Source organism: Nicotiana tomentosiformis, chromosome 12 (genome assembly GCF_000390325.3).
Source record: "Nicotiana tomentosiformis chromosome 12, ASM39032v3, whole genome shotgun sequence".
NCBI classification, from domain to species: domain Eukaryota; kingdom Viridiplantae; phylum Streptophyta; class Magnoliopsida; order Solanales; family Solanaceae; genus Nicotiana; species Nicotiana tomentosiformis.
In genome coordinates, this window is record NC_090823.1 from 46,365,566 (window position 1) to 46,384,843 (window position 19,278).

The window sequence follows — 19,278 nt, forward strand, 5'->3', positions numbered from 1 at the left end:
TCATAGACCGTCCACAAAATTTCATAACACAATGTACCTATGCGTTTCATAGACCGTCCACAGGATTTCATAACACAATGTACCTATGCATTTTATAGACCTTCCACAGGATTTCATAAAACAATATACCTATGCGTTCATAGACCGTCCACATGATTTCATAACACAATGTACCTATGCGTTTCATAGACCGTCCACAGGATTTCATAACACAATCTACCTATGCGTTTCATAGACCGTCCACAGGATTTCATAACACAATGTACCTATGCGTTTCATAGACCGTCCACAGGATTTCATAATACAATGTACCTATGCGTTTCATAGACCGTCCACAGGATTTCATAACACAATATACCTATGCGTTCATAGACCGTCCACAGGATTTCATAACACAATGTATCTATGCGTTTCATAGACCGTCCACAGGATTTCATAACACAATGTACCTATGCGTTTCATAGACCGTCCACAGGATTTCATAACAAAATGTACCTATGCGTTTTATAGACCTTCTACAGGATTTCATAAAACAATATACCTATGCGTTCATAGACCGTCCACATGATTTCATAACACAATGTACCTATGCGTTTCATAGACCGTCCATAGGATTTCATAACACAATGTACATATGCGTTTCATAGACCGTCCACAGGGTTTCACAACACATTGGAAACAAAAGTACAAATACGTACATCTCATAACCTTTCACATTACATATCACCTAATCCGTACTTGCAACCGCTTACAACATTATTATTTCATTGGCTTTCTTGGCCATACATATGATTCTTTATTCATGGAACAATGGCCTAATTTAATACTCCACACTTTTATTTCTTCCCTTTCATAGATCATCATCATAATTATCAACAAGTAGAATATTTCGGAAATCACAACTTTAAGTTCATTAGTAATGAAGGCTTTAAACATAATCGATTTTTTTCCAATAAATGGAGTAAAATGATTGGAAATCGAAGCAAAAATTATAATCATACACAATTTCCACTCACGAATGTGTAAGAATACAAAGCATAGCATTAGCTAAAACAGCCACATATGGGCATCACTTGAGTTCATAAACTTTTAGCCGATTATATTGTCGAAGTAAATTTTGGAATAGTTGAGTCAAAGTTCATTTCATAACCTTTCTCACATTATTTCATTACATCGGCACCATTGGACACAAGTATACCTTTCACTGTTGGCACGTTGGCCACACATTATATTCCCAATTCACTTATTTCACTTCCAACCATCTTTATAGGTTATCAACAATAAGACATTCCGAATCAAGACTTTAGGTACACATATGAGCAATTAAGAGTCTTAAGAATATTGAGATTTTCCCACAGCATTCTAATACGCAACCCATACTTTGAAACTCACGGTAACGTTATGAAATTCAATTCCAAGAGAGAAAGTTTAGCCAACATACCTCAATTGAGCTTTTCTTAAATTACTACAACATTCCAAAAATTCTAGCAATCCCAATCTATTTGAGACATAACAAAATTGAACTATAATTAGGAAGATATTCATGGTCTCAACTCATTTGAGCATTTTATCAAACATTAGGTATGCAAATATAACCACAAGGTTCTCCTACAAGATTTCCTTCACTCCACAACCCAATACTTACTTATTTAAGTTCAACAATCCTTCCACAATTCTTGTTGGTACATGCATGTATAAATAATACTCTCATACCCATGAATCATACTCCTAATCAACCATCTTTTACCCAAATTCGAAATTGAAAACTAGGGTATGGAACCTTACCTCTTAGATGAAGAACTTGTGAGTTTCCCTTGATAATCTTTCAAGATTTGAGCAAGACTTGAAGAATAATTATTGAAGAACACCTTCTCACTCTAGGGCACTCTCTTTCACTCTAAAATATCAGATTATGTTTCAAAAATGGCCCAAAGAGTGTATTTAACGAAATAGGGTCGGATTTTAAAAATTCAAAAATAAAGCTCCGGACAGGTTCTACGGTCGCATATGCGACCGCATAATGGTTATGCGGACCGCATATCGGTCGCATAATTGGTGTCCAAAATGACCAAATATATGCCTGAGTCTGCGGTCACTATGCGGTCCGCATAATAGTTATGCGGTCGCATAGTCGACCGCATAATTGCTTCCAACAGACCCAAACAACTGCGTCACTCTGCGGTCCGCAAAGTGATTTTGCGATCGCATAATGGACTGCAGAAATGCACAGTTCCGTCAAAAATATTTCTTTACTTTCCCGTGCATTGTTCAACCCAAAAAGCCCGAACCGCGGCGAGTCCGGCACCATAAAATATTATTTTCTTTGTAAATTTTATCGGGCTTTACACTTAAGTTCTTCAAAAAATTTCGGGGTGTTACAACTACAATATTCCACTACTCTTAGCAACTTCAATCTATAGCAACATAAACAAATTGAACCATTACTAGAAAGATATTCATAGTCAAGATCATATAGGAATTTCATCAAACACAAAGTGTACATACTTGACTACAACTTCCTACATTGGGATTTCTTCACCCCACAACCAATACCCAAGTCAACAATTCACCTATAATAGTTTAGCAACCTTCATACCACCTTCATTGGTACATGCATGCCTAATGACTTACTCCCAACTCAAGAACCTCACCTCCCATTCATCACATGCGTCCCAAAATCGAGGTTAAGGGTTTATGGCTTCCGATCACAATCCCATAAGACCCAACATAAAAAAGTCTTACTTGAACTCATTACAAAGTATTGGATGAAAGCTTAGGGGAAAAATCTTACTCGGTTAGTTGAAGATCTGGTGAATATCTTCCTTGAATCTCCAAGATTGAGCAAGAAATTGAAGAAAAACGGCTTGGAGCTTCTCCGTCTCTCTCTAAATTTCTCCCCTCTCTTCAAATGATCTGACTCTCTTTCTAAAATAATTCTTTAAGCCTTTTTTATTAATATAGCGTCGGGTTTGAAAATTCCAAAAAATTCCCGATATCAAATCTGCGATCACGGAATGCACCATAGATATTCTATACGGTCCGCAAAATGGACCTCTAAATATGGCTTGGGTCTCGTCAAGACCGCGACGGATCTGTGGTCAGCGAAACGATTCTGCAGTCCACACATTTGACCGCGAAGTCTTCTTCCAAAAGTTTTCATGCTGATTATGTGACGGATACGCGGTCCGCGAAATTGCTATGTGGTCCGCATAGCCTACTCCGAAATGACCCTCAAAATTAAATTGCTTCTAACTCCGCGATGGTTCTGCGGTCAGCGAAACCGATCCGCAGTCGCAGAATCGCAATTTTCTGCAAATTCTTCCACCTATTTCACGATGCAAACTATATACAATCTTCCGTACACATTATCTTGACGTTGGCACTATAAAACCTTAAATCCTTGGTGAACTTTTACGGGGCCTTACATAACTGGAGTTTAACATATATTATTTTAAGTTAATATATCCTTGTATACCATAAATGCTATGTGGCGAATTCATAATTCTAATTAACCTTGCAGAGTATCATACGTTAGTGTTCTGTTTAACTCGTGTAAAATAGGGTGAAACCGGTAACACAGAAGATTTTATTCATTACTAAATATTAACATTATTACACAAACCAAATGTCCCATTTCAATCATTATGCCCTTGTACTATACGAAATTGAGCACATTTGCCATTTTTTAATACTTTAGCTCAAATATGCCCTTACCGTCACATAGTTGGTCTATATATGCCCTTAGAGTCACACAGTTGGCCCATATATGCCCTTTTCGAAACGGATTTCACCCAAACTAATTAGCTCTTTCGTTAATTGTATTAAAGTGTATTACAAAAACTATTTTCTTTTTATTAGTACTTTTTTTCTTTACCTTTCCCTTTTCTTTCTTCTCTTTTTTTTTTTCTTTTTCTTTCTCCTTTATCCGTTTCCTCCATTACTGATGTCTTCTCCATTTTCGTCACCAATTTCACTTGACAAAACTCATGAATTCTAATTACTAAGAAAAATCTCTCATAAGGTAATCAAGTTCCAATTTCACTGGCCCTCTAAATAAATGAAATTAAATTATTCCAAAAATTATGGTTTAAACTTTAAAATAATAAAAACATCTCAACCTTTAACAATAGTCAAAAGACCAAAATATTTAAATTATTTTCAGAAAGATAATTTAATGATTAAAAACCTAGAGTTCAAGTTGTAGTGTTATAAATTTGAGTTGTTAGTCTTTTTTCATCTTTTATCAGCTGGACATTTTCTATTTTTTTTATTAACTATGTAAATTAGGGGTGTACATGGAACGGGTTGGTTCGGTTTTTATCAAAACCAAACCATACCAATTATATCGGTTTGGATTGTTCGGTTTTGTTGGATTTTTCGGATTTTTTGTTACATTAATATTATTTCAATCTTACTTTGTTAAATTTTTTAGAACTAAATATTTGTTCAGTAAAAATTAAAAAATTGGCAAATATATGATCTATAAAAATATTCTTATGGGAGAATTTTCATAGTAATTGGAATTCATGAGTTTTGTCAAGTGAAATTGATGACGAAAATGGAGAAAATATCGGTAATGGAGGAAATATGATAAGGGAGAAAGAAAAAGGAAAAAAAGGAAGAAAAGAAAAAAGAAAAAAGAAAAGAGTAAGGTAAAGAAAAAAAAGTGCTAATAAAAAAGGAAATAGTGTTTGTAATACACTTTAATACAATTAACGAAAGAGCTAATTAGTTTGGGTGGATTCCGTTTCGAAAAGTGTATATATGAGCCAACTGTATAATTCTAAGGGCATATATGGACCAACTATGTGACAGTAAGGGCATATTTGAGCTAAAGTATTAACGAAGGGCAAATATGCTCAATTTCGTATAGTATAAGGGCATATTTGGACCTTTTCCGTTCCTAAAAACAATGGAGTTGTGTGCAACATAACTCTGCATAGTAGAGCTACTTTGGGCACATATTTTCCCAAAGCAAGCCAAATTATTACAAACGTCTTCCGATTAGTTTTTACCCAAAAAAGGCCCGGACTTGTCTACTAGGATAACTGCCTTCGTGAAGCCAGGTGGAGCTGCAAAATGTTGTTTTAGATCTGCTTTGGACAACTTTAACCCACCCCTTGCCAAAAGATGTGCCCCTATGTTCCCTTCCCTGAAGGTGTGAAAAATTGGATCCTCCAGCACTTACATTAATAACCTGCAATTTTTCCCTAAAGGTAGAATTGTTAATAGGGAAAACTCACTTTAATTCTAAAATGCCTAAGCGCATACTTATTTTGTTGAATGAAAGAGAAAAAACTATTTCTGCCAATTCAAATAACCTACTGTTTTCACTTTGTTCTTTTTTTGTTTTCAATGTTTAATCATAAGCTTTCACAAAGAAAGAAACTCTTTTCTTTTTTGGTGCGGTTATGTATACATATTTTTTGTTTTTTTTGGATTTTATACATGGTAAATTACTTGTAGCTACTTTCTAATTTACCAAAACTGTAAATGAACTCCTCATCCTGTTTGAAAAATATATTGAACCTACTTGCTAATTTATTTTCAGTTACATAAACTGCATATGGCATTATTAGGATGACTAAGGAGTTGCTTACATAGTTGTTCTTTTTAACATACTCGTCCTTTTTTCCCAAGCTGGATGGATAATTATTAAATGTTTCAATGTGCAATATATATATATATAGAGAGAGAGAGAAACTACCCCTTTTTGTCCCTATTATCCATCGGCAAAAAATTATCTAATACAGTAGTAATATTACTCACAACGAGTACCTTATGAAATTAATGACTATATGTATGCCTTGGAAGGGTCAAACGAAAAAATATAAAGTGAAAAATATATTGGAACAATATTTTTCGGCAAATTGAGTAATAGATGTCATTTCATAATGGTTGGCATGACATAAGTATAAGCTAACCAATCCAACTAAAAAGCAAAGACGTCAATGCCAAGAGTAACAAATTTTATGGAACTCCAAATTCTATGCAAATATCCAGGAAAGACAATGCCAAGACGGCAGAAACAATTTAGCAACTGATTAAAGAACGTGAGCTCAATGAATCATTATAATTTTTCTTGCTCCGTACTTACTAATATGTAATACAACTACTAAGGTTCCCTATAGAATTTAATTTGTTTTCCACCAGTAACACACTTGTAAACAACACTTGCAACTTCCCACATAATGCTTTATATGGACATGTTGCAAATATTTCAGTATTCCTCAGCAAGTCGTGACAGAGAAGTGTATGTTCCCATGAACGCGCTGACAATCCCCAATAAGACAATGGCTACACTGAGTATGATCTGCATTTGCTAAAACCATAAATTAACGAAGAAATAGCAATTGACCAAAAGACATTTAATGTTACTAATCAACTTTATAGGTAATCGGAAGTAAACTCTAGCTAGTTGAATTTGCAAATGGTGAACCACCTATTAGCTCATCTTAATTCTATTTAGAATCATCATACTATTATAACATAGACTCAGTTGTCCAAGAAGAGGAGCCAACTAGTATGATGGGGATAACCAAAGTCAATAAGACCTGCTATGTCTCATGGTTTGTGGGATCTCAAAAGAAGGAAGGGATATAAGGGGCTCTAATCATGCAATCTAGGCCGTTTCAGCACCTATTAGCAAACGGAAAAAACATTTTTGAGCTGAATGGCTTGAAATGGATTGGCGCCTGCAAAGGAATCCTTTAAGACATGAGTGCCTCTGTGTTAGTGAAGATCTACCAGTATCCATTGAAGTGAAATCTGCTTGTCACGCAAAAGAAATTATGTACCAAGTCTCTCCAAGAATTTACTAGAATTAGGAGTTTGGAATTTTACAACAGCAGTTGACCCCAATGAACTTGCCACTAAGTTCTGCTTCCTACAATTCTACTCTGATGCCGCTATTGGAACTCAAGAACAAGAATTTCTTAATTAGCAGTCGGACAAAATTGGAAGGCTTCAAAGCATGACAACACCTGAGCAATGATTACCTGATTATTTGTAGCCTTATTCCCCAAAATTTTCAGAAAGCACAAAGTTGGTATAATTACCGCCTGCATCATCAATCAAACATGTGATACCAATTGATATCTCTCTAACAAAAAGCATTCAAACATTTACAAGTGTTTGTGTGTGTGTGTATATGTGCGTGCGTGCGTGCGTGCAAGAGAGAATAGAGAGTGTGTGTGTTTGAGAGAGAGGGTGTGTGTGTGTAATTTGCTGAGATCAATTACTGAAGCACCTCAAAAGTATCAATGTAGCGGAAAATATCCATGTCTCAATTTATATTGTAATAGGATTCATGATATAGTTCATAATGCATACATTGCATAAAAAAGGGGAAAAGACATAAGTTGCACCATGTAGTTGCCCGGACAAGTCAGTTATCCACTTAACCTTTATGAACGACCTAATACCCCCATCCTTGTCGGAAAAGAATTTAATATCTCCATGAAAGATGATGTGGTAAAGAAAAAAAATTATCTTCATAAATGTGAGTGGAGCAAAACACATGTTAAAAACTGATTAAATTATATGTGTCAAATTTTATTGGACATTATGCACCTAATACACTTAATTAATTGTGGGCGCTCTTTTCTTTTTCCCTTTCTTTTCCTTTTTTCTTTTTCCTTTTGTTTCTCCGACTTTTCTTCTCTCTCCTTTTATTTTTCTACCCCCATAATCTCCATATTTGTCGATCCTTCCTCCCTTTTCCTTCAGTAATATATACTTTAGGATAAATCACACCACCAGAACCTGCCTAGAAATAACCTTATGTCACTTATACTAACCAGCATAATTGATTTAGAAGCTTCGTGACAAGCAAAATAGCAAAGGTTTAAGCGTACTTGAGGCTAGTGGAGAACAAAGACGACGAGGAGAAGAGGAATATGGGGTGGTATAAGAACGTTAAGAAGGAGGCGAAGTTAGCGGATACGGCATCCAAGACTGTAGCGTCTGGACGCATGTATGAAGAACTGGGGCCAAAGGCAGGGACAAGAAGTTGTACATGCTATCAAATGAGGTACATCAAAGAAGAGGAAGACAAAGTATTGGTGGAAGAGACTTATTAAAAGACGATCGCAGTCATACTTTCATAAGCTCTTGAACAAAGAAGAGGATAGGAATATTGTGTTTGATGATTTGGAGCACTCTGAGAGTCATCTACATTTTGGGTATTGTAGGCGTATTAATGTTGCAAAGGTTGAGGGGGCTATGCATAAGATGGGCAAGGGAAGAGCGTCTGGGTCACACAAAATCCCGATTTTGGAATAACGTGGGCGAGACAGTCTTGGAGTGTCTTACTGGGTTGTTTGTCATTTTTAGGATGAAGAAGATGCCCGAGGAATGAAGGCGGATCACGATGATTCCGTTGTACATTAATAAGGGTGATATCTAAAATTTCAACAATAATAGAGGTATCAAGTCGTTGAGCCATACCATGATAGTTTGGGAGAGGGTGGTGGAAATGAAGGTAGGGAGGAGTTTGTCTATTTCTTATAACCAGTTCGGATTTATGATGGGGAGATCGACTATGGAAGGTATTCACCTTGTAAGGAGATTGGTGGAGCAGTAGAGAGAGAGAAAGAGGGACTTACATATAGGGTTCATAGACCTAGAAAAAGCTTAAGACAAAGCCCCTAGGGAGGTTCTATAGAGATGCTTGAAGGCTAAAAGTGTTCATGTAGCGTACACTAAGGTGATTAAGGACATGTATGACGGAGCTAAGACCTGAGTGAGGACAGTGGAGGAGATTCGAAACACTATACAATGATGACGAGGTTGCACCAGGGATTAGCCCTTAGCCCATTTTTATTTGCCTTGGCGATAGATGTCCTGACGCGTCACATTCAAAGGGGAGGTGTCGAGGTGCATGTTATTTGCTGACGACATAGTATTGATTAACGAGACACGAGGCGGTGTTAACGCGACGCTGGAGGTGTGGAGACAGACCTTAGAGTCAAAAGATTTCAAGTTGAGCAGGATCAAATAGAATATTAGGATTGCAAGTTCAGTGAAATGGCGTATGAGGCGGATGAAGACTGAGGCATGATTCACAAGTCATCCCCAAGAGAGCAAATTTCAAGTACCTTGGGTCAGTAATCCAAGATGATGAGGAGATTGACGATGATGTCACACACCGTATGGGAGCGGGATGGATGAAGTAGAGGCTCAATTGTTGTGTTCTGTGTGATAAGAATATACCACTAGGACTTAAAGGTAAGTTCAATAGAGTGGTTGTTAGACCTACCTTGTTGTATGGGGCAGAATGGTGGCCAATCAAGAAATCATATGTCCAGAAAATGAAAATGGCAAAAATGAGGATGTTGAGATGGATATGTGGGCATATTAAAAGAAATAATATTAGGAATGAAGATATTCGGGATGAGGTGGGAGTGGCATCCGTTGAGGACAAGATGTAAGGAGTTAGGCTGAGATGGTTTGGGCATGTGAAGAGGAGGAGCACAGATGCCCCGATAAGGAGGTGAGGTTGGCCTTGGTGAGCATGAGAAGAGGTAGAGATAGGCCGAAAAAGTATTGAGGAAAAGTGATTAGCAAGACATGATAAAACTTCAGCTTACCGAGGACATGACCCTTGATAGGAGGGTGTGAAAGTCGAGGATTAGGTTAAAAGGCTAGTAGGTAGTTGAGTGTATTGCTTTTCCATACCAATTATATTAGCATTATTCTTGTACTTCCTTATTCGTAGTTTACTTTTACTTCCTGATATTTCTTTCGCTTTGCTTATTCTATTATCGTATTATTGCCAATGCTTGTTGCTACTGCTTCTTTTTCATCATTCCTTGAGTTGAGGGTTTATCGAAAATAGTTTCTCTATCTTCACAAAGTATGGGTAAGATCTTCGTACGCACTACTCTCCCCCGACTTTGTGGGATTACACTGAGTTTGTTGTTGTTGTTGTTGACTATTGAAAACCCATGAAAATGCATTAACAAGGTAAAATTCAAATTAAACTATATTATCCCACCGGATGTTTGCCAGAAAAGTTTCTCCGGCAAGCTTCCGTTTTCTCCTGTCAACCTCTAACCACATTCATATCTCTCATCTCAACCTCCTTTCTCTTGGTATTACAATGCCAAAAATCATCACAATTAACTTGCATACTAATTTATCAAGTTGAAATATTGGGGTGAATGATGGTACTGAATGAAGGGAGTCTAGGGGAAGAGATTTTGACAACAAATATAACGAAGGTGACGAAAATTAAAAAAGAGAGAAATTTCAAAATAAAAAGAAAAAAAAGGGGGAAATTTCAAATTGAATCTAATGTGGGAATACGTGGCGAAGACATAGGGAGAGTGTGCAACACCATCCACCATGCGACTGATTGTATATATCTCAAAGAGGTATTAATTCACTTCGGACAAGAATAAGGGGGTATTAGATCGCTCTTAAAAGTTAAGTGTGTAACTGACTTTTCAGGACAACTGTAATGTGCAACTTATGTCTTTTCCTTGAAAAATATTCATCACCAACTTAGCTTCTCATTTAAAATATAGCAAGATAACAAGCAACTCTAGAGAAACACTTTCCTCAATGGGCATGTTCAGAAAGGAAGGTCATTTGAAATACAACTTATCCAAAGGGAAGTTACATCTTAACAAATATTCAATGCTTTAGAAGTATCAAACCACTCCAGCAGCGAAGTTATCACTTACATATATAGATGACTGACCAGTTCGCCAAAGAGAGAGAGAGAGAGAGAGAGAGAGAGAGAGAGAGAGAGAGAGACTGACATCCAGGTTTACATACAGGCCGTAATACTTACCATGAGTACACTAAAAAGAGAACCTATTAGAGCCATCACAATACCTGCATTTTGAGAAGGACGTTTCAGTATAATCTAGCCATAAAAAGATAGAGTAGAACGGATGAAAAATGATTTTAAAAGTTCTGTACATCTTCCACACCAAACGTCACTCATGAAACATACTCTAGTGGTATAACAGATACATTTAATAGGACAGATCTAATTTAGCTGCAATAGGCCAACTTCACGGAGGGAATTCCAAAACTCCTAACTGCTCCATTTTTAGAAAAGCAATAAGTAGTAAATATAGATCACTATGGGGAGAATTTCCTCTTACAAGGATAAACAAGATACTTACCTTCATCCAGCAAGCCTTAATTAACAACAAACCATGTTTCCTTAATTAACAACTAGAAATGACTCAAGTCTCCAAAGTAGTAGTAAAATTGCTTTTCAAAATCTCCTCCTTTCGGAGTCTAGGGCTCAAAAAATGAACGAATATGTAAAATCCCAAAATTTTCAACTTAATAAGTTTGCCCAGCACTACCTTTTGCGATCGCGGTCTACTGCTTCGTGATCGCGAAGAAAAACTTTACACTCGTCTGGAAAGACTTCACCGCAAATGCGGATAAACCATCGCGAATGTGATGACGAAAGGACCACCCTCTTACGCCAATGCATTTGATTTAAGAGCTACGTATATGTAGGGTGATGAGCATATATGATTAGCTAGGTTATGACCATATCAGGTAAATGTTTGACTTATGATTATTTCTTGTTTGGACTATGTGGACTCCTTATTCATGTTTCGTTGATTCTTTGACTACGTGATGACTTGAAGTTGTGGCTTAGAAGCATGCTTAAGGTAATGACTTGTTAATTGGGTATAAATGATTAATTTCCATGTTGAGATTCTTTATCGAGCCATAGTCATATACTTATTTTATTGATTCATGATTCAGTGTTTAAATGACTTATCTCATTCAGGATAAATATTAAGATAAAACTTTTGAACGATGAAATTGCTTATTGAATTGTTGAGAAAAATTGAATTATATGATAAGCTATAGCCATATTTTAGCCTTATGTGCTTTTATCCGTATTTTTATTATTATGACTTGGTTCCTTTTTATTATGTTGCCTCATACATATATCTATGAGTTTGAGAGTTGAATATTGTAAAAAGATGAGAATTTTGGCACCATAGATATTATGAGCGGGTATCAGTTATTGATAATGTTGTGTGGATCGGGTGGCACGCTGCCACGTGTTTATGCTCTGATCGGTTGGCACGCTGCCACGGGTATGTGTGTGGATGGGGTGGCATGCCGCCACAAGTACATGTGTGAATCGGGTGGCACGCCACCATCGGAATATTTGTGGATCGGGTAGTACGCCACTACGACGCTTAGATTGGTATCGTCCCTCCGGAGTCAAGTGATTACCCATGTTACCTTGGGTCCTGTGAGCGCATACACTTGATATGTGCTTAGTGATGGACTTATGTTAGGCGCCCGTATACTGCGGAGCGTTTGTGTGGTGATTCAGGGGCATTGTGCCAGACACCATGAGAGTGCTAAAAGTATGATTAGGGGTTACTTGTACCAGACACTATGAATGTGCTGAGATTGTTAATACTTGATGATTTAACTGCGATATTGTTAATTTGGGAATGTGTATTTGACATACAGGAATAGAGTAATATTTTCCTCGTGCTATTTGGTCTTGATGTTTCTACTTGATGTTTAGAGCTTGAAATCACAATTTACATTGAAAATCTCTGTCTAAGTTATTTATATGGAAAAGTTGACGCCTTGACTGATATTCCTGAAAAGCATGTCTAAATTCGAGTTTACTGTGATTTTTTTGACAAACGTGATTCATGATATTATGCTTTATTTTATGTTATATTCATGATTCATATGCTTATTGAGTTGTTAGTAGGTGTCAGAGTCGACCCCTCACCATTACTTATTCGAGACTAGACTTACTACTTACTAGGTACTGTGGTTTGTACTCATACTACAGTTTTGCACATTTTTATGCAGGTTCTGAGAGTGGTATTGGCGGAACCCTTGAGCTGAGTATGAGTGTTATTAGAAACTTCGTGGTGAGCTGCTTGGCATGAATGATTCGTAGCACATGGAGTCTCCTTTCCCTACTTATCTATTTCTATCTATGTATTTCTTTTTCGGATAGATGTATTTGTTCAGTTGATTCTAGTTGCCACCATCATCAAAAGTTTATCAATTATTACTTCAGAAATAGCCCTGTACTAAATAAATAGTTAAATTTCAAAATCTCAATAAATTAATTCTCCATTGTATGAGGATACATAAACTAAGGTCGATAGAATTCAAAGAAAAGGAAACCAAAATGTGTTGAGGGGTACATTTGCAGGAACAACTTTAATGACAGGCCAGGGAGACCAATCTGAGTATAAGCTAAAGGATTCATAGTAGTCGCTGCATAAGAATGTAATATGAAAACAGTAGGTATGTAAGCAGGAAAAGAATCTTTATAAGAGGCAATCTACCATAATAAAGCATAGAAGATGGAAATAAAAGATCAAAGTGAAACGTTCAAACAACCCTAGGCCATTCAAGTAACCAAAGTTGATCTTTACTTTTAAGATTTCTCTTTTAAGTATCCTGGACTAGAGAATCATTTTATGATTCCTAGGAGTAACAGAATATGCACACAATATTCTGTTCATTGATTGTATAAAGGGCATCCTAGTACACAAAGTCTCTCGTGTTCACGCAGTGTCTGGGGAAGGGCCGTACCCCAGGGGTGTGATGTAGATTGCCTACCATAACACAAGCGTTAATGGTTGATTCCATGATTCGAACCATTGACCTATAGGCACAATGGAGACAACTTTACCACTATTCCAAGACTCCCTTTTTGGTTCATTGATTGTATACTGAGTGATATTCGGGTTCAAAGAAAATCAGAGTACGCCGTACTTTTTGATATAATAAGCAGAGATAAACTGGTAAACTACCACAAGCAGCACAAAAGCAGCCATGCGCACATATGTGTCAACAGGCAGCTAAACGAAACATAACAATTGCAAAATTGATTACGAATAGTGCAGTCTGAATCAATGAATAAGAAAGAAGATTAAACGGTTTAAAATAACTTACCAAAAAAGGGAAGAAGAAATGCAACACAAAGTGTAGATATAACCAATGCTGTCCTTAGGACAATGAAAAACCAGTAACTAGTAGCCAAAGCTGCAGGAAGCAACTCCTCAATACTTCTAGCTAACGGGTTCAGTAACAAGGAGTATTTGTGAAAAGTTAAGGAACTCAACTAGAAATTGATAAGAACATTGACAACAATGAAAAAGCTTCTTCAAAGAAAACTTAATCTCATAAAAGGATATTTGGTAACTGGAGTTACTACCTGCAAATGAAATGAAATAAATTAAATATAAAATGATAATGACAGCTCTAAGGGAGGAGAGCAAACAAAACTCACTGTCGTCCATAATGCAACATTAGAAACAAAAGCATGTTTTGGCAAATTCAGAGTAATCTGTGAATGCGTAGATTGACCAAACATAAGAAATCCCATGATTGCAGCACCACCGTATAAGAGAATACACAAAGTAAAGCTGCACAATACCCAAAACCAAAAATTATACTGGCTGTGAAAAAAAAGTGATCAATAAAAATCATAAAGCGCTCTATACCACACAATGACTGCTGTTGTAAATTTGGTTTTGTCGGCCATAGATTGATAGATATTTGGGAAAACAGAGTGCCCTGAATAGCAATACCCATAGACACCTATTGCAAATGGAATACCACTCCAATTTACCACTGGAGCCGTCTGACGAAATCCAATTTGATCTACTGTCCCAAGTAAGAGAAGACATACGACCACTAGAGCTGTCGAAATGAGGCCTCCGACTGCAAAAAAGGGCAATGTAGTATTATGGTCTGATAAAGAACTAAAAATTGGTAGCCGCTGTAGAACTTTTTTGAAACCTGAAAGGTAAGAGATCAATCGTAAATCTTTCAACCAAACTGTGGGCAGAATGATAAGAACACTAATGATTGCAAACAAGTGCATGGAGTCCAATCGAGAACCAAACAAGTTAATGTGTGCTCCAGGGTATAGCCGCGTGAGATTATCCCCTTCAAGTATGATAAATTCTACACAAGAGGACTGCAAGTCAAGAAAGACTTATTAGGAATTGAGCAATGTCAAATGAGACCAAACAATCTGCAAATCCAGCTGAGGAGTGCATCTCTTACATATAGCTCCATGTACAAAATAATCTGTACCAAAGAAAGAAAACCACAGGGTTAACATGCAGTAGTTTAGAGACCACCTTTTCATTATTGGCTATATATAATTCTTACTCCACATATTTAATCCTTTCCACTTCATTGACTTGTTTTATTTTTCTATGTTTTTATTCTTTCCCTTCCCTCTTATTTCAGTCACCCGAAATGGCCAAGATTCTTTATGCCCTCAGATCATTAGTCGAAGCAATCTCAGACGAATACTTATAGTTGCGACTTCTGAGGACTTGTCAGGTGATTTTCTTTAAAAGCAAAGAAAAGGCATATTAATACAGGCTATAATTGCTGAAAGTAGCAAACATTTTGTCGGGCTAGTAAGCCACCATGTTTACATTAAATGAAAGAAAAGAGATATCATGGTCTTTGACATAGTAGCCCCTAGCCCACTAGCATATAACTAGGTAATTAACTGTATATATCAAATGAAATAATACAAACCTCATGGTCTTTGACATAATAACCAAATATCTCCTTAGCCCACTAGCCTATAATTAGGTGCAAAGCTGAATTTATGAACTTACAGATACTAGAATACGTCCATATTTTCCAAATGCAGCTTCTCCCATGTCCGGAAATGATGTAATTCCCTCTTTGCTTTCAAAGCAATATCGCATAAGACAAGCAGTATAACAACAGACTAATGCAAAAAGAACAAGCACTGCCATGCTTGCCCAACCTGCTTGTTTCACTGTATAAGGTGTAGAAAGAAGTCCAACTCCAGCCATGACATTTGTCCCTGTTACATAGCATGAGAAGCCCTTGAAATTCCATAAAATAAAAACAATTCAATTAAGCAAAGAATCACTGGAATGTAATCATGACCAAAAAGTTAAAGAAGAAAACCACTATATTGATAACAGGTGCTGCAAATGACGCAAAAGGAATTGACCGTTCCCACTAAGTGTAAACTTTTTATTTCATTGATTTTGTTCTATTTTCCTTTCTCTTCATCTTTTAACCTTGTTCTATTGTTAACTATATATCCTCTCTAGAATTCTTCCCTGAGCCCAAATCATGATCAGAAATTGCAGATAGAATAACCATCCAGAAACAAAGGATTTTGCATTCCCAGAATATTACAGTGATGATTCTAACCATTGAATATAGTTTGAACAAGGCTACATCCGTGGCTAATTGAAAGTTCTCCAGTGATTATATGTGATGAAACCTTTTCTGGCCATGAAACTTGTGATCTCCAGGGCACATCAAGGTCGCTTTTCTGGTGACTCTTCCCATCAATAGACAGCAAAGGGGTCTTTACACTCCAAACCAAGTTATTTTGACTAGAGATATCAGAAGTTGAAAACTTAAAGCTGGCTACACGCTGAAAGGATCCAAAGTTTGGTGATGCAGCAATTGTGTAAACATCCATAGACTCCCTGAAAGAAGAATTGGAAATGGAAAACAGAAAAGAATTAAGGCCCGAATAGTTTCAAACGAGTTGAACATAGCTAAACACGTGCCTGTAATCCATCAATCATAAATTATGCCTCTAATTGATGTCACCTGAAGTTACCATATGAATTCTAATTCTAGTACAAGCAGTAGCCATATGAGCGGAAACAAGGAGCATCCAGCAATAGCTTAACACAATGATCTAAATATTTTGATCGAGGTTTTAGTCTGTTCTCTTTCACTTTTTCTAAATTTCATTTATACCTGGCAACATCCCAGAGCAATACAAAGATCAGAATCAATTTATCTTCAAATTTCCCACTGTATAAAACCTTAGTCTAAGCAAAACTTAAGAATGTCACAACCACTAGGAAACACCTTGGAGTTTTAATTCCAACTCATGGGACAAGCCCTACTCAGTAACCTTTCTGCAATTCACTATGGTTGCACTGAAGTACTTCACAACAGTCCATGGCCATCAGCGATTTCTCAGTTCCAACAACACAAATATGAAATAGCTCATACATAAAAATAGTGACAATAAGGAGGCATATACAATTGGAAAACTAACTTTTGTAAGCTATACAACATTTTGTAAATATGAATACTTGATCTTCTACCTTCCCATGGAAAAAAAAAAAAAATGAAACATAGCACATATCTTCTAATTAGTTGGAAATTCATAGAAAACAGTTCAATGTATACCTAAGCTACTACAATTACATCATTTGTAATTATCACCACAACATTGAACACTTCAGGTTTAGAATATTAAATAAATTTTAAATAGATATTGATGTTAATAGCTCTGTATCAACATATTTAACCTTCTATTTCCCTAGAGGAGTTGGGTTAGCCCTTCGGGCAGCTTTCAAGGAGCCAAAATACTACTTATGCCCTCCATTTACTACCTCGGTTCGTCCCCCCAAACGACCATCAAAAACTTCTTATCCCCTTGCAAGAGTCCATGGAACGGTGATGAAATAACAGCAAATGAGCTAATAAGGTCCATCAATTGAGGATTTCAGAGTAACAGAGAAGAAGAATATTCCAGAGAGAGAAAGTAGAGTCGGCTAAAAGCTCTGAGAAGAGTAAAATCATAGTCCTGTTGAATTTTCCCTTGAATATTGCTATCTGTCCCACTGAAACCCCTAAATTTGACTAATTTCTGAAGGTTAAATGTGCCAGTAACCATAACTTGGAGATCTCGCCTCGTCGTTACATCACCAAGGATGTATAAGATTTCTATGTCTGTATCAGTGAAAGCTCCATGATTGTACCGTAACAGTAACTACTAATAGTTTGTCATTCAGAGCACTAATGACTACTGATAGCACGTCACATGGAGGGGCAAGATAATATTGTCCTTGCGAGTGTTGAATTGTGTGACAACCTCGTATACATTTATTTACTTAATAATGTATTTAACACGTCCCTTCACCTGATTATTTTTATAAGCCAAGCACGAAGAAATTCTTTCTTATACTAGATGGCGCCGAGACTTGAACGCTGTACTTTTTCATGCTCTAATATCATGTTGAATTGTATGACATTCTAAAACCTTAACCTATTAGATAGAATACATTTTATTTACTTAATTATGTCTCTAACAGTGAGGTTATGGAAATGCATCTCAGCCAATGCATCTCAGCCACATCAAGGTTTGTCAAACAATCTAGGCTGCCTCCGAATTTAACTAATTTTGCGCAGTTATTATCACTAGCACAGCTGTTTGTCGAGCCCACTACAGCCATACGCTGTATATGCCCATCAACTGATATAACTAATAAGTAGTGAATGCTCATCCACTTTTAGTATACCAGCTGAAAATAAATCACAAGTACGAATATAAAATTGGGACAAGCTAGCAACTAATAAATTAAAGGTCCAACTGGGAGAGACACAGTACAATATACAGAAATTGATTTAGTTCAGGAACATGTATATGCAAGAGTAGTGTCTTACTTACCTGACACTCTGTGGCCACTGTTGAGAAACAAAAGAAGAGGAACGAGAAGGCCTCCCTTCTCCTTCTTCATGTTCATCATCTTCTGTCATGTCTTCCTCTGTATTAATATGACCAGCTTCAAGATTTTCATCTGATTCTTCCAAGAAAAACTCATCTTCCTCGTTTTCCCCGTCTTTGTTCCGCGCCATAATTATTTGCTACTCGCAAAATAAAACTAACCAATCAATCAGAAAACAACAAGAATCATAAGTCCAGTTAGAGAAAGTCTTTTATATATATATATATCCAAGAAAAGAAAAACATTATGAAATAGTACATAGAAACGACCAAGTGTTAAAGATTGATGGGTTGGAGGATTTCAAGGGTTTTTGGTGGCTGAGATAGAGGAGGAATCACGAGAGGTGCTGAGGAAGAGACACATATACACTGACGTGCTGCTCCAGCTTAATCAATGAAACTAGTTAATATTAACCTTTTTCCTCTTACAAGTGTAATTCAAACTTCCATACTACAGTAGTTGTTAGGGTGGCTAACCGCTAACTTTACCACAATTTTTGTACGTTCATGATCATCATGTGCCTATTAGATAATATTGCGAATTGGGACCGAGATTTGTTTATCAGTTATCAAATAAGACAAACAAATTACAACTACCCGTTTGAATATACTGTGGTTATTCACCCGTGCTTGTTGTATGGGTAAAAATTACCTTCTCCAAGTAGCCTGATCAAAAAGTCCCACGTGGCAATTAAGATCTAAAAATCAAGGGATGGGACCCGTTGCCGAGTTCGGAAGGCTTGAGATTATGGTCATCG

The 19,278-nt window shown here is 36.7% G+C and overlaps 1 protein-coding gene across 10 annotated transcripts; it reads right to left on the reverse strand.

The window, feature by feature from the left end:
• Positions 1-5,950: 5,950 nt before the first annotated feature.
• On the reverse strand, positions 5,951-19,234 carry LOC104105148 (amino acid transporter AVT1A-like). Of its 10 annotated transcripts, none has more exons than XM_070192332.1 (13): positions 19,145-19,234; positions 18,464-18,677; positions 16,195-16,478; positions 15,621-15,835; positions 15,049-15,072; positions 14,779-14,959; positions 14,481-14,700; positions 14,267-14,402; positions 14,169-14,191; positions 13,930-14,072; positions 10,799-10,842; positions 6,999-7,061; positions 5,951-6,313 (listed from the first exon to the last, which is right to left on the reverse strand). In XM_070192332.1, the coding sequence occupies exons 2-13, from the start codon at positions 18,649-18,651 to the stop codon at positions 6,221-6,223; spliced, it is 1,614 nt and encodes a 537-aa protein (XP_070048433.1). In that variant the 5' UTR covers positions 18,652-18,677; positions 19,145-19,234; the 3' UTR covers positions 5,951-6,220. The 10 variants fall into 10 exon arrangements, with proteins under 10 accessions (XP_070048433.1, XP_070048432.1, XP_070048431.1 ...); XM_070192331.1 differs by lacking the exon at positions 19,145-19,234 and adding an exon at positions 18,791-18,928; XM_070192330.1 differs by lacking the exon at positions 19,145-19,234 and adding an exon at positions 18,780-18,927.
• Between the last annotated feature and the right edge of the window lie 44 nt (positions 19,235-19,278).